General features: G+C 49.3%; 1 protein-coding gene across 2 annotated transcripts; it reads left to right on the top strand.

The window, feature by feature from the left end:
- Nucleotides 1-873: 873 nt before the first annotated feature.
- On the top strand, nucleotides 874-23576 carry bmp2k (BMP2 inducible kinase). 2 transcript variants are annotated; one of them, XM_011479770.3, is made up of 17 exons: nucleotides 874-1286; nucleotides 1406-1774; nucleotides 7863-7981; nucleotides 9869-9974; nucleotides 10986-11128; nucleotides 12444-12565; nucleotides 13295-13376; nucleotides 14295-14427; nucleotides 14696-14799; nucleotides 14874-14953; nucleotides 15073-15221; nucleotides 16292-16440; nucleotides 16509-16652; nucleotides 17394-17584; nucleotides 18690-18856; nucleotides 18991-19101; nucleotides 22170-23576. In XM_011479770.3, exons 2-17 carry the CDS (start codon nucleotides 1636-1638, stop codon nucleotides 23357-23359), a joined length of 3129 nt encoding a protein of 1042 aa, XP_011478072.1. In that variant the 5' UTR covers nucleotides 874-1286; nucleotides 1406-1635; the 3' UTR covers nucleotides 23360-23576. The 2 variants fall into 2 exon arrangements, with proteins under 2 accessions (XP_011478072.1, XP_011478071.1); XM_011479769.3 differs by having other exon boundaries at nucleotides 18687-18856.
- The last annotated feature ends 32 nt before the right edge of the window (nucleotides 23577-23608 follow it).

Below are 23608 nucleotides of genomic sequence, written 5' to 3'. Positions count from 1 at the left end.
TAGTATGCTGTATACAGGTTTAGCAAAATAAAATGTACATTTATGTTGACAGCAAATTCTCCGTACATCATGCAGCATGTTGATAACAGCCCTGCAGCATCATGCCTGTCAACATGTGTTCTATTAATGAAGCCCCTGCAGCATTAAAAGAAAAAAATTATAATACTTATCTGTGAAATGATATACTTCCTCCTTCATGGACTCAGTTCTCTGATTTTGGCAGTTGAAACACAAACAATGAACTGGTATTATGCAAAAAATGTGTTCAAATGCATTCACTGCAGCAGTAACTTGACCTTACCAAGATGGCGGTGCTCTCCTCCCATGAGGAACCACGTGATGTCTCCTCTAGTGATATAACTCATTGGACGTGACAGCCCTGTTGGATGGTGAACCTCGCGCTCTTTAACTAGCTCTACACTACATGGTATTATTTATGGCTAAATTTCATATACACAAAAGAAAATTTTCCAATAAAAAACCTGATTTCTTTGTGTTCAAACTGGAACTGCAGCGTTATTTAAACTTAATTTCTGCTTCAAAAAATACAAAAGCTCAAAAAACATTTAGCATCTGTAATTCTTTTGGAGTGCTGACATAGATTTACTCTCGCATTTTCTCTTTTCTCTTTATTTTTTTGTTTCTTTTTATTTCTTATTCCCTTTTGTGTTTGTTATTAATAATTAGTATTTTTTAATGAATGCAACACGTTTGTTCTGTATTCAGAATTCTATTGTACATTATATGTGCATAATTGTTGTATTTTCTTGTTTTGTATGTTGCAATTGTTCAATAAAAAAAAAAAAAAAAAAACAAAAAAACTAGCTCTACACCAATCAGAACAATGGGAGGGGCGGGGACACGTCACGTTTGGTTGTGGCTCTCATTGGGTGAAGGAGGAACCCACCCCTCCCGCTCTGAAGCCTGCCATGGGGGGAGTCTCCACAAGTTTCCTGGAGGTGAAGGCAGAGAGCGCCCGGGGAGGAACGGTGCCGAGACGCTCCCAGAAACGGGTTCGGCTGGAGCGGCTCTGATGAACGGCCGCTTCTCGGGGTTCGTCTTTGGTTTGCGGGCCGACTTCAACGCAACTGTTTTCCGGGGAACCGCCAAAAGCTGTTCGCGCGGCTGGCAGCCGTTTCTGCTAACGAGCTAACTAGCTAAGTAGCCGCGGCGCGAGGTTCGGGGCGGGGAGAGTCAGCGACCCTTCTGGGACATCCAGGCCTGCTGGATCGAATAAAATCCGGAGAGGGTGCCATTCCGCCCTCGGGGAGGTGTTTGGCGCTCAGGTACTTTCCTCTTTGTTGGCGGGGGGGTCCGTGCAGTTCACGGGAGCAGCGTGTTTGGTGGACAGCTACGAGCTAGCTGTGTGTCACGCAAGCTAAAGATGTGTTTTTTCTCTCGAAAGGGGATGCTACTCAGAAGTCTGGGACCAAGTTTCATCCCCGCACGTCACCGCAACACATCTGCACTGTAATGCGGTGGTACCCGACACAACGCGGCCTCTGAAGGAGAACCGGAGCATGCAGGAGTCGAGGAGCAGAGCCCGGATAACCAGATAGGGACGCAGCAGACTACCGGGAACGGGGTGCTCCGTCTGCCTCCGAGACCAGGTTCCGCTGGTGGACGGACAGGATCATGAAGAAGTTTTCCAGGATGCCAAAGTCCGAGAGCGGCGGGCTCGGTGGGGTGTCCGGCTCCGGGGCGAGCAGCTTCTTCGGGAAGGTGTTCGCGGTGGGCCGGTATCAGGTCACCGTGGAGGAGCTGGTCGCGGAGGGTAGGTACCTTCTCCCCCCGCCGTGCGCCACGTTTTCTGGGTCACAGCAGCTGTTCTCGGTACGGGCATCAGGGAAGTTCTGTTCCAGATAAATCCAGGTAATGAGTTCAGGCTCACCGGGACCAGCCCCCATAGACCGAAACGAAGCCCCCCGCCCACATAGCACATAGCCCCATGCAGCTGTTGTCAACATCCTCCTTCAGCTGTCCCTGTGAGGGTTTGGCCCCCCAGGGAGACACATGTCATGCCAGGTAGTGTCATCATGTGACCAATGAGCTTTGTTAAATCTTGATTTCCGGTGGGCGTGGTGTTTGTGCCCATCCGGTTGTTGCTCTTGGGTGCAGTAATCCTCATCCTTGGACATGTCGGACCCGCTGTCCCTCACTTTTTCACACAAACAACGAGGAAGTTTGGACACAGACAGGTTTTTCTGAAAGTCTTCCCTGGCTGTGAACAGTCGAGATGAGTTCAAGTCTAGTTAAACATCGTTTTTAGCGCTTGCTAGTGAATGTCGGTTACAGTTCACCTGTGAGACTGGTTTTAACCCATCGTTAAGTTGACTCGTAAAGTGACTGTTTCCACCGTAAAGCTTTCTAATGTCAGGCTGGAAGCCTGAACACACTCAGCAAAATTATAAAGAGAAAAGCTGCCCTCACTAGTAGTCATGTGTTTGTGTCATCACATAATCACGTGCATTAGCCGTCGGTGGTTTTGCTACCAAACAGCCCAAGATTGCCTGATGACCTTTGCTCATCAATGTGTCTGAGGGTAGAAAGCTGATCACCACGCACGCGTCAGTGTCCCGAGGTCGTTTCATTCCAGTGCACGTCTAGGATGAGCACACGCTCCAGTCAGACCTGAGAAGCACATCATCACGCCTAAGTTGTGAACGTGTAACAAAAGCAGTGGCGTGTACAGCTGTGGAACATCAATCTCTGCTTAATACCAAATGGAAGGTAGACGGGTGATTTATTCCTCATCATACCAACAGTTTGGTTGAACTTTTCTCTGTTTTGTGAGAGAATTCATTGGGATTTACTTTGTAATCGTTTTGAAATGCGCCAATATGTCTTAACATCATAGATTCACAGTAATCCTGACCCCCACCATCTGTTAAAGATGTTGAAAGGCAAGCTGAGTTTTATTTTGAAGGATCATCCAAGCATGTTGATGAGTATTGATCAACTCCATTCACTCATATTATATTAGACTGTACTTGGTGATAAGATAATTGAACGGTTAATAAATACCCTTCTGTGCTGAGGCAGCATGAGAACATGAACACCTCATGCATGGTGAGTAATGCACGTCTGACAGTCTGCATGGAAAACCTGAGGATCTGTCAGAGGTCATCAAAAACAACCTGACCACACACACGTCATTCAGTCTGCTCTTTGTCCTTTTAAAGCTTTTAGAAAGCAGTTGAACCTTACCTCACCTGAGATTTGACTGTTTTCAGTCTTTGATTCTGTTTTGGTTTAACTAGAGAGAATCAGAACCAACGTGTCAACCTGGACATTCAAACCAGAGACGTGCTGATCCGAATCCCCCGTTTGGTTCCGAGTCATTTGATACAGATATCGAGGCCTGATCTGATACTTTTGTAAAACATTAAAAACAGTTATACACTGACCCAAGTTCTTTTATTAACCTTCTTTATTTTTAACACTTCTGTGTAGTAGGTTCAACAATAACGTATAAAACAGTGAAACTATTGACTAGAAAAGCAACGTCGGTTTGTCTACATTGCAGGATTGTTGCTGTGACTTGATCACTCGCTGGGATGCTTCTGTTGCGGCGGTGAAAGATTTGAACTGGGTGTAGTTTGGCACTAAGATTGTAGGTTAAAAAGCTAATATACATCAGAAGCCCTAGACAAGTACAGATAAAGGGGAAACACGGGTGTTTTAAAATGACCGGCTGTCTTCCTCAAACAAAAACTACTTTGGCATTTTTATGCTACAGGGAAATTCTCTGCAGCACAGTGAGACAAAAAGCTCCTCATTCAGTGTCTGCAGGACATCAGGAACACTGAACACTTTCCTGGAAAGAAACGTGACAATCAACACAAGGTCAGACTCTCCACATTCAGAGTTTGCCATGTAACTCATGTTCAGTGTACACATTTTATGAGCCATTGACATGTGGCGCGAAACCGAATTCCAGCAGCACAACATTTTTCAAATGTTTACACTGGAACTCAGTTGGAATATTTCTATTTAGCGTTGGGGTCCTTTGAATCTGGTTCCTACATTAAAGTTGAGCTTTCCCTTCAAAAACCTCCTACATATATCTCTATGTGGAAGAGAAAAGTTTTTACCTAGGAAATGCAATATTGATAGAATAAAGCGATCAGTTTTTATGTAAAATAAACGTGTTCCAGCTTTTGTAATGGTTTGCATCATTGAAAATCTTTTAAAGAGGCTGAGAAACTCACCGTCTGAACGACTGGTATACAGTACTGGTGATGAGCCGGCACAATGTGTGTCTTTGTTGTAGTGCTGTAGCAGCCTGTGAGAATGGTGGTGCGTTTCAGTGCTCTGTTCTGTTGTGGGCTTTGCGGCCTTTGTGCTTGCTCACTGCAGCTCCTGTAACACCACCCCTCCTCATCCTGGGAGAAAACTTGTTTTACCATCTAAGGTGCACATCGATCCCTGAATTTCGGCAATCTGGCAATGCCTCAGGAGTGCAACGTCCTGAAAACGTTGTGCTGGTTCGTCTACAGACCCTTGAAGAAATGAGGAGTTCTTGGTCAGTGTTCAGAGAACATAAATAACAAAAGCAATTTTACCACTCATGGTGATGGGTGAAACCATTTGTCAACAAATTCTGTTTATGTAGGTGTGTGTGAATGCGGGGGCCCTGGGACAAACTGGGGACCCGTCAAAGGTGTACCCCACTTTGCCCAATAGGAGTTGGGACAGGCTCCAGCAACCCCAGGACCTTGAAAGGGATACAGCCCGTTAAGAAAATAGATGGATGGCATTGTTACCTCTTTATGTTTTATTCTCATCAAGACTTTCTGTCTGTTCAATCCAGTAGATCTAATTTGACTTGGTTAAAAAAAACTCTTTGTCTGCGTCCACAGACGGTCTTATGAACGAGGTGGGGCTTTTTCCAATGACCCCTTTTCCAGCTGCTGATGCAGCCACTAATGGACTCGTCTGGCAGACTGTACTACCTGCACTAAAGCATTGTTGTTCTCCTGCTGGCCAGTGCGCATGTTTTGGTGTTCATGCTGTGCATGATTATGACCATTTACCTACATTCACTCACCAGTGAATTAAAGAAGGGTCTGTAAGGACATAAAGACAATTGTTACACATTTGGTCATATTTGTATTTTTTCCACCATGGTCCGACTTTCAGAGAACGGTGTTTTCTTTGCGATTTGATATACGGTGTGGTTTTACTCTGAACCTTTTTGAGTGATGGACATGTGGCACGAGGTGTTGCATATCTGGGATTATAACTATGGGGGTTGGCTCTGGCTTGTTTTTTTATGATCACAGTAGATCTGTATTGCATCTGAGTCGGTCATCGTATTGACCCTGTTTAGAATAACGGCATTAGTTTTCAGTAACTAGCCAATCTAGATTGTTCTGTTTTTGCATTGCTGTTACTGTTGCTAGATGCTAACTGTGTTCTGCTTCTATGAATTGATTACAGGTAGATATGCTGTGCAAACCAGGGGTGTAATGATTAATTTCAACAACAATTTGATTCATATCGTTTGTGGCTGAAACGATTCATAGTCTATATTGTTTAATTTTCAATTAACCAATACTCCATAGTTCATGGTCCAATTTCCACGGGCACGCCGTGGGTGGACGGCACAGATGGCGGTCTTTGCTAACCAGGGCCTTGACCGTTCCAGTGTGGAAGTCATAGGTCTGATTTGTTTACAGTGATCCCTCGCTATAACACGGTTTACTTTTCATGGATTTGCATTGTGTTCTGCATTCTGATTGGCTAAAAAGTCACTCCGCTTCTTCTCTGCCTGTGCGTCAATAACGCTGTAGTTTAATATGTACACATACGTAAAACAGCTTGCCAAATTTACATCGTATGTGCAAATAATCTTGCAATTTGGAGTTTCTCTAAAACCCAGAGAAAAAAGAGCGACAACAACTGTCAATCACTGCGTTCTTCTCCTGAACAAACACAGCTGCACCGCGGGCTTCAGAAGAAGAAAACACTGCAGAGGGGAGTCAGGATGCAGCGGCTCAGTCTGAAGAGCTGTGAAACACACCTGAGTCACTATTTGTCCCACTGTACTGTGTCTTTTAGTCATAATCATTTTAAATTTTCTCCCGGTTAATCCAATTACTCGGGGGGCGGGGCTAATGGGCGGGGCTAATCTCCGCAATTTGAAGCCGTGTGTTCACATTGATGATTAAAATTATTATTTGACAGTACAGAAGTTACTTGTTGAAAAAACTTCTCTAAAGTACTTTGATCTGTGAAACAAATGCTTGAGCCTGTAAAATGGTTTATTCTGTCTGTTCAATGTATAATAGAGTTTTTAATTGTATAATAATAGTTTAAAAAAATAGATGTTTCTACTTCACGGATTTTGCCTATCACGGGTTCTTTTTGCAACGTAACCCCCGCGAAAAACAAGGCTTTACTGTATTTGGTTTGTCAAAGATTTCATGTCGGATGCTGTTCCTGACACGACCCTCTGTATTTATCCGGGCTCGGGACGGCACAGTGAAACCCTGGCTTGGGCCCTCGTGGCTACACACAATTGGAAAAACATCTTGTAGTTTGCAAAACAAATGGGTTCAGATGTGGTTCCAGGAAGCTGTTGGTTTTTTGGAAGACTTGTTCTCCTGTGCTTTGTTACACCTGCTTAACTGCCTGTTCCTGTTGCTCTGTTGGCTTTCATTTGATTAAACCGATTCTGCCATATTAAATCAGTCGTCCAGACACTGATGGTCCATGTCTGGCCCTGTTTGTGTCTGTATCTGCTGTTTTACTGCATTTTGTCTTTTGTTTCAAGGAGCAGACAAACTCTGAGCAGTGGAGATTTTTTAGCTCTCGCAACTCCAGCTTTTTTATCTTTGTTAAATTTGTGGCTCATCTGCACATGCAGCTATTGTGTAACTCCACTTTTGCCCCTAGGAAACATGTTTTAGTTCATCTAACTTAGCGCTGCTGCAGCTCTAACCCCTCTGTTTAATCTGATAATGTTTGCTGAAGTTACACTCGCTGTTGTAAGTGCGCACAAACGAACCTTAAAGTCCCACGCCATCATCTTTTGATCTATTGTCAAAGCAAACATAAAGACGTTAGTACACCTCTTTGTCTGCAGTGTGATCGGAGTGGTGGTGTAGTAACTGTGATGGGCGGGGCCAGCTTATCCATGCTCCGCCCCTTTCTGATCATCCACCTGCAGACCAACAGATCCATGAACGTCTTTGTTTTCCCGGTCTGAGCTGGAATCTGGATCAGAACTGGACTGATGATAGATCAGCTATTGCTGGTCATTTTTGTTACACTGCTAATGTTGGCTTGGGGTTGGAAGGGGCTGTAAGCTAGTGGGAGAGCATGTAAACAGATGGATGATGGGAAAGGTAAACTTTGGAAGTTTAAATGATTGCACTGTGCTGTTATCTCTTTTCTTTTCATACATGGCCTTCTGCACCTCTGTGATCAGCCCACCTTTAGATTGATTCCTCACCGGGTCCTTTCTGTCCAGTGTTTGCATGTTCTGTGTTTGCATGTGTGGGTTTTCTCTGAAACCAAAGAGAGACTGTGTTCCTGTGGTGGACCTGACTTCCCTGCAGCCCCCCTGTAACCCTGTCTGAGTTGGAATTGGTGATGGGGGAAGGAATCTTTTGTGTTTCCTGTAGAAATGACTGGAGAAAGTGATGCAATGGTAGATATTGTTGTACTTCCTGCTGCGACGGCTTGATCTGCCCTGGTCCAGGAGCAGGCGGTGTGGAGTCTATGGGGCTACGATTACCGACCGCAGGCACAGCAATGCTGCGGGACGCCGTGCTGTACAGGCATGATGCTGAGAAAATGTCTCACTTCATCCACAAAGAGTGGTGTGCCTAAACTTTACGATGTTTTTCCTGCAGGAGGATTTTCTGTGGTGTTCATGGCCCGAACGCACAGCGGCGTCCGCTGCGCTCTCAAAAGGATGTATGTGAACAACGTGCAGGACCTGAACGTCTGCAAGAGAGAGATCACTATCATGGTACGGCTTTGGTCACGAGCCAGCGCTTCAGCTGCAACAGTTATCTTCTTCTCAGCTGAAGCCTTTTGAGCTGCATTCCGGTGCTTTCCTTCATAGAGACGTTCTTTGTAGTGAAAGGCATCTCTCTAAATACATATGTAACCTGCAGATCTCCAGTAGAAAGTGACCCAGCAGGACTTCACTGTTCAAGCAAGCACTGATATGAATGGACTTCATGTTTCCTTTGAGCAGCCAGTCATAATGTAGAGTGACCAGAGGTCCTGGTTTAGGGAGGAGGCAGAAACTCCTGTTGGCTGCTCACACTCGCCTGTCCCTCTTCTCCCCCACGCTCAGGTCCTCTCCCTTGATGGGCTCCAGGTAATTGGTGGGCCCCGCCCAGGAAGAAAGTCATTTTAGCCACACAAGAAGAAACAGAAATGCACATTTTCATGGAAACTGTACATTAAACTGCTGTAAACAAACAGACATAAAATAATAAACAACTCAAATCATTACAAACCACAATGGTAATCAAACAAATCCAACCCCTGCCCCCCCCCACTTTCTTATGCCCAACCCCCAAACAGGAAGTGAAGGCCGCTGCCAGAAAGGAGAGCTGAGAAACCAGAAGTCAATAAACAAATTTAAACCTGTGTATGTTCTGGATCCGCTCAGCGGGGCTGGGACAGACGGGTGATAAGTCGACACAAGCTGCTCACAGAAACAGTTTTACATTTAGATGGAGACAAAATCCAACCATAACTTCCTGAAAACCTCCTGTCATCCCTTGTTAAGCACACGTTGCTTAGCAACAGTCAAATCAGGGACAGCTTTAAAACTATCGATGCTGGTGGGATTTCAGAACAGACGTGTTCATATTTGAATTTTGAATTTCCATTTTGTGTAAACTAAGAATGCCTATACATTGAATAAGGTACCTCTATGTTTAACAGAAGTCACAAACATGCTGGAGTAACAAGCTTGTTTCTATACAACTTTCATCCAGACCATAAACTTGCCCTTTTAGGTCTCTAATGTGCACTTTACAGTAACATTAATGTTGAAATGAACACTAAAAATCATTAAAAGAAGACAAAACTTCCAAAGCGATGTGTGTGGCAGAAGTTCCCGTGAGGTCATGTGATCGATGGCTTCCTCTTTAGACTCCAGTATTTCCAGTTGAGCAGCTCTGACAGGCCTCTGCTTCCCAGCGAGGCTGAAGGAGCACAGCAGTAGCCAACGTTGGCCTCTGGTATGTGTGAGAGCTGTAGTAAAGTGCTGCAGACTGCAGAGGAGCATCCGCCTGCAGCTCCGTCTGCTTCTGTCTGCACGGCCTCGTCACCTGGAACACGGACTTCCACCCCTGCACTTGCCTCAGGTGTGTCCGTGTTCACAGCTCTCAAACATGCCGGGAACTGGGGATGGAATTAACCTACAAAAGTAGGAGGCAGGAAGGAGGATAACAAATGGCAACACATCTCACTATTTCATCTTTTACAGGGTTTAACCCTTTTTCACCCAAGATGCCGCTGGCAACACCTGAACAACACGCTCTTTGATGTAAATCTTTGACCGTTCACGGAATCGCCATGAATCCGCTGGTTCTGATGCGACGTGATGTCATAGTGGCACATTACTAACATAAGGTGTTGTCTAGCTGCTTTTCTCTGCAGCAGAATCACTTCACTGCCATGCGGTGTTGGTTATCAGCACTAGGCTGCTTTTCCCGCTCCAGAATCCTCTGGAACTACCTTCAGTGCAATAAAGCAGTACGATGGTGGATAGAATGTCAACACTGGAGCTGATTCTCTGCTGTTGAAAGGGTTAATCTGTCTAAACCCCCCCCGGTCAGTATTGCTCATTTGTGCTCCTCAGTGTTTTGCCCTGAACTCTCTGTCTTGTGTGTAGAAGGAGCTGTCAGGCCACAAGAACATCGTCACCTACCTGGACTCCACCATCAGTTCTTTTTCAGACAACGTTTGGGAGGTCCTGATCCTCATGGAGTTCTGCAAAGGTACGGCCTGTGTTTGTGCACAGAGCTTCTAACTGTGTCTGTGTCTCTCCAACTACCATGAAACTATAACACGCGGGGCGGTGTAGTGCCCAGGATTTTAAAAGCAATACGCACCGACCACACGCTCACTGCTTTGGTCTTTAAACTGCGATTATGACGTCACCCATTTCACAAAGTAAAATTGTGTTTTAGTGTTTTATGACTCTTTATGAACTGTCCTGATGATTAAAACATTGATGATTTATTAAAAAATACATTAAAATAGTTTTTCTGCAGAAATTGTTCAGACACATTGCATTGTGGTCTATGTATGCCAGTCTAGTGAGCATCGATGCACACTGGCTTGTTGCAGAGACTTCTGGGTTGTTTCTAGGGCTCTGGATTTTGGAATTGTAGGTTCGGACAGCACTAGAAAACGGCGAACGCGCCATACAGCGCAGGAATTCAGACACAACAGAGAGATTCTGCTTTTCTCACATGACCTCAGATAGTATGAAACGAAAGTAGAAAGAGATTAAGCAGAGGAAGAACTTCTGCAAAACTCTTCTCCTTCCTTCAGACTTTCAGTTTTTCTGCTGGGACACGGCGTCTGTGAACAACCAGCCTCCCTAGAACTTTAGTGGTCTTCCAGACTCTGGAGGGGTCAGCGATGGTCTTCTGATAATGTCTGAAGTCTTCTGTGTGTTCCACCAAAATGAGACAATTCAATGAGACACGGTGAAGCTTGCAGACAGTTTGTTGGTGAAACTGTTTAAAAACGTATACTTTCTGTGTAACATAAGTTCCATTGCCAACAAAGAAGTGGGCTTCAGACTTGGGCATCAATGCAGACGACTCTTTTTGGTCAGAGATTTGCTCAAACACTTTTTATGAGCGGGAACCGATTGAAATCGTAGAGTCCTGGATCTATATTCTATCTGGCTTGTTCGGTGACTCTTGCAGCTTTTTTCTGTCCCTTGTTGAACCCGTTCTCCAGCCTTGGTCTTGACGTTTCTGTTGGTGCTCCTGCAGCGGGTCAGGTGGTGAAGCAGATGAACCAGAGGTTAAACGTGGGCTTCAGTGAAGCTGAGGTCCTCCACATCTTCTGTGACACCTGCGAGGCCGTGGCTCGCCTGCACCAATGCAAGACGCCCATTATCCACAGAGACCTGAAGGTGAGACGCCGTTTCCCCTCTCCTCACCCTTTGGGGCTCTGAACTCACCTGTGTGCAGCTAACTTGAGCTTTGGATGGTTTTGCTGTAAGGTTACAAGGGTTTTTCACCTTCACTGAGAACCATGCCAACTGTGGTCAGAGAGTCTCCACAGAAAGGACACTTCATGTTTTCGTTGATATTCGGAAGTGAACGCTCAGGTTCAGTGTTACATCCAGGCTCTTAGATCAATCTGTGACTTTGGATATAATACAGACCTGGTGAAGTGGGGGAGTTTAGAGAAGTCGGCGTCTGTCTCCAGAGTTGCTGCTCTGCTTCTTGTTGGCGTGCTTCAGCGCGTGACTCGGCCTGCGATTCTGACGCCTGTCAGACTTTAGCGTGACAGCGCTGCAGACGACAGCAGCCCCTGCAGTGCATCGATGTGTTTTAGTCTCTGATTTCCAAAGGTCAAAGTTCGTAATAAATGTTTCCACTGAGCAAAGAGCTGCCAGGACGTTTCTGAGGAAGATGGACATTCTGAGCCTCATGCAGAAGCTGCATCGTCTTTCACACATTCCTGCCAGAAGAGGGCTGCGTTTTGATGACACTGCCAAGCTTGAAGCGTCACGCGTGATCAGGAACTATGGTCCCAGGATTTCTCACTACCAACCTTGTTTCACCAAAAACAGGGTGGATCTGCCAGACTTTGGGAAATCCCTGTCCAACCGTCCGTTCATGTGGTTCTTTTTATATTGAGTCTGCATTTACTGATGCTCAGCAACTGATGATGATTTCCTGCTGTGGCTGTACCCCCCCCCCCAGCGCCCCGTCAGTGGGAACGGTCCCTTCAGCCCTCTGTTGTCTGTCGGCTCAGCTTGCGTAACGCCGCAGGGACACAAAGGAGCGCGGGGGCCCGGCCCCGCTCTGCCAGGGGAAGTGAGAGTGCAGAAAAGTCCCCTGACGCTCAGAGCATGAACGGCTTTCTGTCAGAGGTTCGGTCCTCTGATCATCAGAGATCCTCAGCGTAGCGTCATTTAGGTTCCTCTCCCCTCCTCTGCTTTCTTTTCTTTGCGTTCTTTTTGCTCTGATTCTTGGCCGTGCGTTTCTTCTAGGTTCCTCGTCACACGGCTCGTGTTTTGTCTGGTGGTGGTGCTCCAAAATAAGAAAACGGTGACATGGATCAATGCTGATGTTCTGAGCTTCTATGTTGTAAAGATTGGAGTGTGACACATGCAAAGACATGGGACTCTGACGTTCAGTCACCAACACGTCTGTGAACATGCTCGTCACTTCCTGTCAATGACGTTTCCTGTGTTTGTCCTCTAAACGCCTGCACAGGTGGAGAACATTCTGCTGAACGACCAGGGGAACTATGTGCTGTGTGACTTTGGCAGCGCCACTCACAAAGTCTTACTGCCTCACAAGGATGGAGTGACAGCTGTGGAGGATGAAATCAAAAAGTGAGTATTGTTCGGCTACACCTCTGACTACAAAGGAGGATGGCGGTTCTCTGCATGACTCAAACCATGCAGTGTCAGTGTCAGGTGGTAATCTGCTTCATTCCTGTCCGTCTTTGTTCTGCTCGGAGCAGCACTCCGTCATAACATTACAATAAAAGCTTCATTTCCACCATGGATTTGGATCTCTGATGGGCAGAAATCGACCTTTGATCCCTTCAATCTCACAGCTTTAATCAGCAGGAATTCTGCTGGATGCTTCACTCACTAAAGGAAAAGGAGGATTTGTAAATCGGGCTAAACGTCTGATTTGGTCTTCATCAGTGCGGGTCATGTGGACCCACAAGACCATCCATGTTTGCTGCTAGTTGGTTTTCAATAATGGCAGCAACCTTTCAAGACGGATCAGTGGAAGAGAGAATAAATATGTGACTCCACGTTCAAGGCAGATGAGTGACAGAAAGGTTAGAGACCCTCCTGTGTGGGGTCAGAGGTCAGAGTTTGTATGAGGTTCATCAGAGCGTGTGAGCCAGAGATCCTGATGGACTCCTTTATATTCTGTAACAAACCCTTCTTGTCTCATCATTCATTCTGCCTGAAATCTTTCCACTGATCCATGATGAACTGCCTTTCTAAGTCCTGGTATGTTTTCGTTCTCCGCTCGGTGAAGTGTTGTTATGACCTCCGGAGACCTTTGACCCGTCGCTGACACGCCTCGTGTTCCTCCTGCAGGTACACCACATTGTCCTATCGGGCTCCAGAGATGATTAACCTGTATGCAGGAACCGGCATCACCACCAAGGCTGATATTTGGGTAAGACCCAAATATGGTTGGGTGTGCAGCGTCCTCCACACCACAAGCAGGACTCTGCAGTCCCATTCAAGCCTCCTGTGTTTGTCATCAGACGCTGGTGTCCTCGGTAATGCTCAGAGTGGGCTTTAGCTGTTTTCTGGGCACCGTGGTCAGAGCTGGAATCAGATGTTTTAGTGTCGCTGCAGGAATGTGGCTGTCGCTGACTCATCAACTGCACATGAATCACATCAGCTGTACTGTTTGGCAACTTCCCCCTGCAGTGACACTTCCTGTTCTTTCCAGGAAGTGACTCTATATGTTGAGCTAAGGAACAGAATCAGGTTTCTGTGGTGTGGATCCTGTCTGATCTACTGGATCAGCTGTGTGAAGAGTTTGTTCCAATCGTAGCAGATGAAGAAGAGAGATCTTCTTTACTCTGGCTGGTTACAGACACACCGTATTCTCCTAGAAAGGTGACGTCCACCAGAGCCAAGCTGAGAGCAGGTCTGCATGAGGACGAGGACCAGAACAGGTCATTTTTAGAAAAGCTTCGGTTTCTTGAGCTCAGCTCCAATGCTTCTTCAGAAGAGCTGTTGTTTCTGACTCTGATAAAGGCCTTCATGGCCTGTCTAACAGGCTGGAACAGGTGAGGGGCGGTCCTTCAGGTGCAGGCGTGGCTCACAGAGCCGGCTCCTCTGGTTCTCATGTGCTCGACAAACGTGTCCCAGAGGTTTGATTCTCCTGTTGTGGAGACGCTGCAGTCATTTGAGTCGTCTGTCAAAATCCTGGTCTTCTGCTTTTTCTGTTCTGCATTCATGCTGCAAAGTCCAGAGCCTGTGACCCCCCCCCCCCCCCCCCCCAGCACCTGAAAGACGGTGTGATGGTGGTGTGGGCCCACACATGCATGTCCTCCTGAAGGCTTCCTGCTCTTCTCCTCAGGCCCTGGGATGCTTGCTGTACAAGCTGTGTTTCTTCACTCTTCCTTTTGGGGAGAGCCAAGTTGCCATTTGTGACGGGAGCTTCATCGTTCCGGATAACTCCAAGTTCTCCTGCAGGCTGCACTGCTTGATCAGTGAGTGGCTGATGTTGGTTCATGTCCCCTTCCAAAGGCTGCCGGTTCAACCTGGCGTGAGGCGGGTGACCCAACATGCCGCCTGCAGCGGGTGATCGTGTGGAACAGTGGACTGTGGTCTTTGTTCCGCCGCGCTAACAGCCTGTTTGAACCGGTTGACTTTGCTTTGATTGACGCCCCCCAGCAGGATGTCCACCCCTGTTCAATGTTGGATCAGCAGCACCACCAAGTGGCCAAAGTTAAAGATGCACTTTTGTGTCTGCTTCAGGATACATGCTGGAGCCGGACCTGGAGAAGAGACCAGACATTTACCAAGTGTCCCACTTTGCCTTTAAGTTAGCGGGAAGAGAGAATCCGGTACCAAACCTGTGTGTGAGTGTCTGCACTCGCCCCACTGGCACTTTTGCACCTGTGCAGGTGTTGACGGTTCTGTGTGTGTTCTGCAGAGCTCAGCCATCCCCACATCGCTCCCGGAGCCGCTCACAGCCAGCGAGGTTGCTGCCAAAAAGAATCTGACAAAAGCCAGGTGGTGTGGCTGTTCCTGCAGGCTAACACTTCCACGCACACCGCCACGCTGGTTACAACATCACAGACGGTTTGGAGGTTTGTTGGTTGTTGGGTTAAAGGTCAAATTCTTCTGTCCAGGATAACCGACTCAGTGGTTCCAACTGAGACCTCCATAGCTCCTAGACAGAGACCAAAGGCTGCAAACTCCAACGTTCTCCCCCTCGCCAACACCGTCACCCCGGCCAAGATGACCGTGCCTTCCACAGCCGTCAGCAACGGCCAGAAAGGTAACGGATGGGTCCAGTGTGACGGCACAGCCATGGTTTAGCCTGTTTCATGCTAACCAGCTTGGATTTGAACTGCAGCTTTTTAAAAAAAGCTTTAAAGGTTGGCATGAAAGCAAGGCTGCAGAGCCAAAGCAAAGACGACGTGCACAGACCAAAGCACCTCCTCCTTGTTCATTCTGTACCAATAAAGGGAGGAAGCTGTTTGGAAGCAGTCATGGCAGTATTTCTATTCACTAGAACTGAAGTTTTCATCCACATTATCTGTTTTGATCCATGCATTCAGACTCTTTTTTTATTAATATCTGTGAGGAAACTGGAGATTCTAAACAGGACTGTAAAATAGGTAAATTAGGCTGGTTCGTTCCTTTCAGTTTCCTGCACACAGAAATGAATGAATAATGACTCAGAGACTAAACTTAGCTTCAGTGAAGATTTACTCCGCACAAATTTGTACGAAGGGTTACAGACAGATGAACAGGGTTGCTGCATCAAAGTCCAAACAACGGAGCTCAAAGTCTGAACAAAGAAAACAGGGAAATGGGCTTGGTATGTGAGCCCTGCATTTGCATATTCAGAAGGTCTTCCAACGCACAACGATGTGAAAATCACAGCCACAGACTGTTGCAGGCTAGGTGCTCGAAGGTCAGAGAGCTTAAAGTGTCAGATCTCTCTGAGGTCACAGACATCTGCCAGGACACCAGCACACACAAAGATGAAGGGGAGGAGACTGAAGGAATGTCACCAGACAACAGTCTTGGTTGTGCAAATGTAATATAATTTTGAGGTGATAATACATAGTGAATCAAGTTTAAACCATCAGTGTAATAAAAAGTAAAAGTTAGTGTAATAAAAGGTAAAGGGGAGTTTCTAACTTTTCTGTTTCTAATTATTCCTAACAATATCCTTATTGTTGTACCGTTTGGTTACAATAGGTGTCACTTATGGCATTTCTTATTTCTTTGACTTGATGAAGTATTTCAGCTTCCTTTTCTGTCAACAATCACACCAGCTTTTTCCCAGGAAAAGCCTTTCTGCTCGTTTTCACCACACTCTTCATTTGGACCCCTCAGCCCCCACTACCAGCTCTGGACAGCCTTCCATGCAGGCCCAGCCGAGCTGTCTGCAGAACCGAATCCTGCAGCAGCTGCAGCCAGGTGATCTGCGTCTGCAGCAGCTGCAGCAGCAGCCTGCAAATGTGCAGCAACTCCAGTACCTGCAGGTACGGACACGCACAGCTCAAGGTTTTGGGTTTTCACACTGAGCTCTGACGGACATGACTTTGCTCAGTACCAACAGGCAGTGCAGCAGTCCCTCCAGCTGCAGCAGCAGCAGCAACAGCAGCAGCAGGTCTTGCTCCAGCAGCAGCAGCAGATGATGATGATGCATCCCATGTACCAGCAGCAGGTCGCTCAGGCCCAGTATGCGGCTATGGTGAGTTCTGGAAAGAGTCTGGATTTGACCCAATGGCTGCCAGGACGCAGTGTACTCAGTGAAAAACTGCAGACTTCATCCAAACACATTGAGGCGCAGCGTGAGGTCCATGATCCATTCCATGTCAGAACGGATCCGTTTTGTTCAAACCTGGCAGCAGGCCGTCTTCACTCTTCACCAGCCACTTGCCAAGCAGCATCACAAGCAGACGCTCAAACTTCCTGCTGAAAATCCGTATTTACGCAGCGACGGAGTCAAACACAAACACAGGTCCTCCAAACATGCAGGAAGGGTGGCTCCATTTTTAGCCCGCTCTCCACCAACTGCACACCATCTGCTCCACTTCAGAGGCAATCTGGTTCCAGCAAAGCCACCAGGACTCTGGAAGGCTTCAGTCTAGCACCAAAGGGAGGAGCTTCCACTGACACCTCCGGTTCTCAAGACGCCGCCTGCCCCGGCGCTTCCTCACTGGTCCACTGTGGCCTTTGGCTCTGGCCTCATCAGGAGCACAACAGTCCTGATCGGGCCCTGACCCAGAAATCTGCTAGAGCTGTAATGAAACGGCCATGAATGCATGTTTTCATGTATCGTGTTTCTTCTCTAACAGATGTTAACGCTCAATAACCATTTGCTGCTGTGTGTTTGAGGACTTGAACTGTTTTGAAATGTTTTCTTTCATTGCATCTCCATGAACTCAGTGGTCCGCCCCTCATTCCCTCCCTCCTCCTCCTTCCCCAACAGCTGCACCAGTACCAACAGTCGTTTGTGCAGCAGCAGCAGCAGCAGCAGCAGCAGCAGCAGCAGCAGCAGCCTCTTCCCTACACATCTTCCCCTTTGGAGTTCCTGGGACCCTTTAATGCCTCCACTCCCACTGCTGGGGCCGCTCAGATGGGAGGACCGTCGGCTCTGGATCCTTCATACGCCACCCCCAGGTAACATACCGGATTCGCCTGTGGGTGGGAGGGGCAGAGTCACTGCTGCAGCTTCAGCTCATATTGAGAAGATTAAACATCTCTTGAGGAACTGTGTTACTATGGCAACACTAAAAGTCAATGGACTCAGAGCTGACCATTTCCCTTTGCTGCTCCCATGTGACGCTTTGCTGAGGCGTTTCACTCCGTCTAAAAACTCCAGGTGGATTGTGGCCACACCGTGTGGTGTGGAGCTGACCACTGATCAGGGTATGGTGGCCCCAGAGGTCTAAACAGGAGGAGGGTTTGGACACCGGGGAAAATGGGATAGAATGTCGGTTGATGCTCAGTAAATGATGTCTGCCATTTGCTTTCACTTTTTCAAATGCTTTTTTATTTCATAACACGCCTTGCTGAGGGTCTTAACCGGCGTTTCTCTGCCGGTTAAGACCCTCAGAGCGGTGGTCCCCAACCTGTTAAGCGCCACGGACCGGTATGGCGTCACTCTCAATGTTATCAGGGCCGCTCTTGAACAGGTAGCAACGCTACGATGAAGGAGGAACAGAGTCGTGACAAGACGTGTCCTGAGCTTTTATTTTGACATGATGACATTGTACATGGCACAGGTGTCACCCCCCCACACACACTCATGGTGCTACAAAGATGCACTGTCTGTTAAATGTAGCTTTCTTTTTTTGGGTCTTTGTCTCCTGGATCTTTTCCACTTTGGCAAAGAAACTTTCCAGACGTTTGTTTTTTACCCATTTTCTAGCTGCTGGGTTTTATTTTTGCGGTAACCGGTCACGTGACCCAGAAGAGCGCCTTGGCCTGCGTCAAGAGTGACAGAGACGCATGGAACATTTTTAAAAATAAAACATCTTTTAGACTCTGAAATAAATAAAACAGAAGTCATGTAAGTCATTTATTCTGACAAGTCTTTCTCAGATGTTTGGACCATCGTGTTCCACGGAGAAAAGTATAAAAGCTGCAGCTCCTCCACAGCTTTGAACGGTTGCCATGGTGACATACGTCCTTTGATGGCGGCACCTAGAGCGCCCAGAGAGAGAGCTGCATCTCTGTGTGTCTGTCGCCACCATTGTCAGGTCTTGTTGTCTTCCCACAGCAGTAGAACCCCCCTGCTGGTCTCCGATGGAATGGCCCCTCCCTCTCAGAGCGGCGGCACCATCAGCCACCCCCCCGACATGTCGAGCTGGAACCCTTTTGGGGAGGATAACTTCTCCAAGCTGACGGAGGAGGAGCTGATCGACCGGGAGTTTGACCTGCTCAGAGCAGGCAGGTGACCTTTGATTCTGGCTCTGCTGAAGCACGCCGGCGGTTTGGGGGGAAACGCTCTCAGGGCTTCACTGAGGCGCTTTCAGCGGGAGATTCTGGAGATGTGCTCATCTTTGTGTTTGTGACCTGCACAGAAAAGCCAGCGGAGAGGACGGCCAGCGCCGAGGCCGACCGGCCGCCGCCGTCCGCCAAGCCCCTCCCATCAGAGGACCTGTTTGGTTCCAGCCCATTTGTGGCCAACGCAGGCAAGTCTTAGAGGATGTCTGCCATGAGGACTCGACACTGTGGAGCGGCTGACCCTCAGGCCTACAGCGGACCTTGTCTAGCCAGACGTTTCCTGGTGTCACATGTCAGATAAGTGAAACGGCGTGGAGTTTAGGCTCCTCCTGTTTCAGGAAGCAGACGGAGCTGCTTCAGGAGGGACGAGCGCCGTCTTTCTGCCTCTCTTTTGCCGTTACAGACATTGGGTGAGCAAAGGAGGAATGTCCTCAGCCAGAACCCCCCCCCCCCCCAGAACCAATAAGAGCTGAATCTCCCAGCAGCCTCGGCTGCAGCGCCGTCAGTTCGTGGAGAAGCGTAGATCAATTAAAGGGCTACACCATGTTTCCTCGTCCCTGCAGCTCTCCGTCCTGAACAGTCTCGTTTCTCTGTCAGGAGGCGCTGACCTGCTTCATGTTCAGGTCTTTACCGCCGCTCCGCTCGGGGTCAAAGGTCACACCGGGAGCAGCTCAGATGTTTGCTTTTCAGATTTGGTCAGAAAGATCCGAGACGGCGAGGAGGGGCTGCAAAGTGACCCGCTGGTGCAGCGGCGGCTCGTGGAGAGAGCGGGACATGTGGGCGGGGCTGGAGCGTCACTAAAACGCCATCAGCTGCTGACAGAAGCCTCTAAACGGTCCCACAACAGATTGTCGGCTACAAGCGTACCGGGACAACTAGTCCTCTTTGAAGCCTTTGACCTCGGAAACACTGACGGTTTGGAGAAAATCTTTCCTGTGGCCAATTTGCAACCTTCAGTTCTGTTTTCTCCAAACAGTCGTTGTGGTTCCTGATGAGTCGCTTCTTCTCAGTTCAGTTCAGAGTTTTGGCGGCGTCACACGCGTCTTGATGAGTTGTAGCTCAAGCTTTCAGGGCAGACGGCGCCGTCCGCCTCTGTCTGCTCCTTCCTCCTCAGAGGGTTAGGGTCTTCATCTGTGGGACCCTCAGGATTCAGTTCAGACACCGGGAAGATGCCGACAGGAACAGTTTTTGCCCTGCTGGGTCTCCTTGGCAGCCCCCTCCTCGCCGTTTGTCTCCAAAGACAAAGCCTTGAAAGTCAAAGTGAACCTGAGACGTCATTCTTCCTGTTCAACGGCAGCAATAAGTTTCTGTGCCTCAGCACTCGCCGTGCTGCAGAGTCCGGTCCCGGTCCGGGGCTCCGGTCCCGGTCCGGGGCTCCGGTCCGGGTCCGGGGCTCCGGTCCCGGTCTGGGGCCCCGGTCCGGGACTGCGCTGTGTGGAGTGACGCGTCCTAAACTCTTAGGCTGCTTTTCCAGCAGCTCACGGCTCGGACCAGCAGGAAAACGATGCAATAGAACCTGCCAGCACTTGAATGTTTTTGTTACTTTTGGATCAGAGAAAAACCAAACGTAGAAACGTCCTGCCATGAACAGCCTGCGCAGCACCTGTGCCATCAGTCCGTCAGCTCACCTGCTTGCTTTAGCGTGCATGCGCCCCCCACCGGGTCAACACCTCCATCCATCAGACGTGAACGCTGCTTCTAGCAGACGTCTGTTGCAGCCTCTGCTGTGCTGTTGGCAGGAGGAGCGTCACCTGCTGTAGAGCAGGGACAGGAGCCAGGCTCCACCTTTGGGGGGGAGGGGCTTAAAGCACTAAAGTGTTGGCTAGAAACTTAAATGACACTTGATGTGGTGAAGAACCTACTGTGTGGTGATGAGGAGGAGGTGTTGACCTTCATCATAATGACATGTAAAGCATTCATCCTGGGGGGCTGCATGTTCACCTGAGCTCCTCCCCCTGCTGCTCCCCGTCCTCCTGCTCGTTCTCCTCCTCCCCCTGCTGCTCCTCCCTCTGCCCCTGGGGGAGCAGCTGAAGGTAGGTTGTGGCCCCGCCTGTGTGGTTCCTCATGGAGTGAGACAGCCATGCTCAGAAACATCTTGTTCATGTGTTTTGGTGTTCAGAGACTCAGTTTGTCTTGACATGTTTACAGTCTGAACATCTGTGCTTTTCTTTTTGTCAAACGTTTTTTATCTTTGCGGAAGCGTCTGAAGCGGCAGTCGGATGTAGTTTTTGTTCCTGTCCTGAGGCAGAACTGTTCTGTACCTCTGTATCATGCTGTGAATGTTCCTCTTTACAGGATGTTGCTGACAAATAAAACTCATCAAATACCAACGCGCACTTTGGTTCCTTCTTTAAAGGCGAGCAAGATGTTCCTGACGCAAACATGGCTGTCTCAGCGCGCTCAGCTCCCGCCAGAGCTCCGCCTCCTACCGCGTGCGTTTATGTAGGAGTGGGCGGGCAGACAGTGGTTCTGTGGGTCGAAGCGTTCCTACAGCCCTTAAGGTCGTCTTCAGCGCTCCTGCTTCCTGTTTGGGGGTTTCCTCTTTCTGTTCCGTCAGCAGAAGCACATCCCTCAGAAAAGCTCTGAGGTGTAACGCAGTCACAGCAGATCACGTGACTCCGTGGTTGGGGGGGGGGTTTAGGATGATTGGTCATGTGACCATCAGGAAAGGCGGCGGGGGCTGATGGAGGTGTCTGCATTGGAGATGGAGATGAGCTGAACAGACGCACACAGCAGCGGTCAGAGTTGCTGCTTCCTGCAGCGCAGGCGGATCGTTTCTTTAGGGACTGATTCCGTTTACAGGTTTTCCTCTAAAGTTTCTTTTAGACCTACAGACCCCAGTTTGGCGCTTAAGAGGCGTGACCGCTAGAGCTTCAGTCACGTCTGCTGGGTGAGCGGGAAACGAAGGGGAACGGGGGCGGGCCTGCCGTCTTCTCAGCACGCGACCACGCAGACGTGTCATTAACTGTAGTGACGGGCGTCCGTCCGGACAGCGGGAGCTGGGGCGTGACCTTTGACCTCAGCCTATTTCTTTGCAGCGCTGCAGCTCGAGCGTCCAGATGTTCCTCTAGTGCTTGGGTGGGTTAACCCTGGGGGCGGGGCCTAATCATTCTGCAGTAGACTGGGATCTTTTGTAGAGCGTCTCACGCCAGCTGAGCGTCAGGATCGGTTCCTCGTGATCACCTGAATGTTAAAGCCCCTCCCACTGGGTCTCCATGTCTGCAGCTTCAGCTTCTCTTGTGTCTTCCTCCTGCAGGTGGAGCTGCCACCAGAAGGGGGGAGGAGGCCTTCCCCCCCGCCGGAGCCAAGGGGCCCAAAGCGGGTAAAAGGAGCTGCTGCAGACCCGGAGACGAGTCCGACAGCGACTTTGAGTCAGACCCTCCTTCTCCAAAGAGCAGTGAGGATGAGGAGCAGGAGGAAGAGGTCCTAAACAGCGAGCAGAGCGAAGACACCGAGCCAGAGAACCTGGGACAGAGACCTTTGCTGATGGACTCTGAGGAGGAGGACAAACGCAGCTCTGATTCAGAGTCTGAGCCCCCCAGGCCTAAGAGCCAATCCAAGAAGCCTGCAGGCAGCGAAGGAGGAGCCTCTGCTCCCAGCACCTCCCACCCACCAGAGGCTGTAGACGTGTTTGGGGCCGTGCCCTTTGTGGGGGCCTCACAGAGTCCTGGTGTTTTTGCCTCAGCCCCTTTTAGGCAGGAGGAGGAGGAGGAGGAGCCGGCTGCAGAGGAGCTGGACGTCTTCATCAAAGCTCCTTTCAGCAGGAACCCCTCCAAAACAGGAAGGAGCAGCAATGAGGGCCAAACGCCCCCCCTGTCCCCCGATTCCTTTGACGTCTTTGGATTGTCGCCCTTCCAGCCGGGCCCTGCAGGACCCCCTCCAAGCACCTCCAGGAGCGCAGAGAACGTCTGCCCCCCCCAGCAGCGGCTGAAGCCGCACGGCCTGCAGAAGCTGTCCTCCCGCCACAGGAAGACCAAGCAGGAGGCGGCCGGGGGGGGCGGCAAGCGTCACCACGGCACCCCGACCGGGGGCCGCAAGAACAGCAAGCCCCTCTACCGCACCCCCGAGAAAGTCCGCAGACACAAGAAGGGGGGCCGCAGGGACTCTCAGAGCAGCAACGAGTTCCTGAGCGCCTCCGACTCCAAGGAGAACATCAGCGTGGACGTCCCCATGCCCGACGGGAGGGACAGGGACGACATGCCTCTGGACCCGTTCGGGGCCCGGCCCTTCCACCCTCAGGACGGGGGGCGCCATGGCCAGTACCCGTGCCTCAGTGAGGGTCAGAGCGACGTGGGCGGAGCCAACGGGAAGGCCTGGGACGGCGGCCGAAGCATGGACGACTTCGGGGCGGTGCCCTTCACAGACATGGTTATCGGGGGACCCCAGCAGGGCCCCCCCCAGGACCTGGACCCCTTTGGAGCCGCTCCCTTCCCTTCCAAACACTGACCCCCCCCTTGATGCAGCCTGGGCATTCTGCTGCCTTAAGTTGAAGCACCACGAAGCCTTACCTCAGCTGGCGATGCCTTGCTGCACGGTACCTCGGCAGCCAAACGCGTCACGGCGCCGCCTTAATCCCGCCTCCTCCGGACGCTTGTTCGGGTTCTTGTAGCCTCTAACATGTTTTATGTCGACTTTCAGAAAAAATGAATAAAAATAAATGTAATCTGGTCGTCCTTTTTCACAGACGGGACGCTT

This window comes from Oryzias latipes, chromosome 9 (genome assembly GCF_002234675.1).
Source record: "Oryzias latipes chromosome 9, ASM223467v1".
Classification (NCBI taxonomy): Eukaryota; Metazoa; Chordata; class Actinopteri; order Beloniformes; family Adrianichthyidae; genus Oryzias; species Oryzias latipes.
The sequence above is the reverse complement of the archived record's forward strand: the minus strand, read 5'-3'. Positions and strand labels throughout refer to the sequence as shown.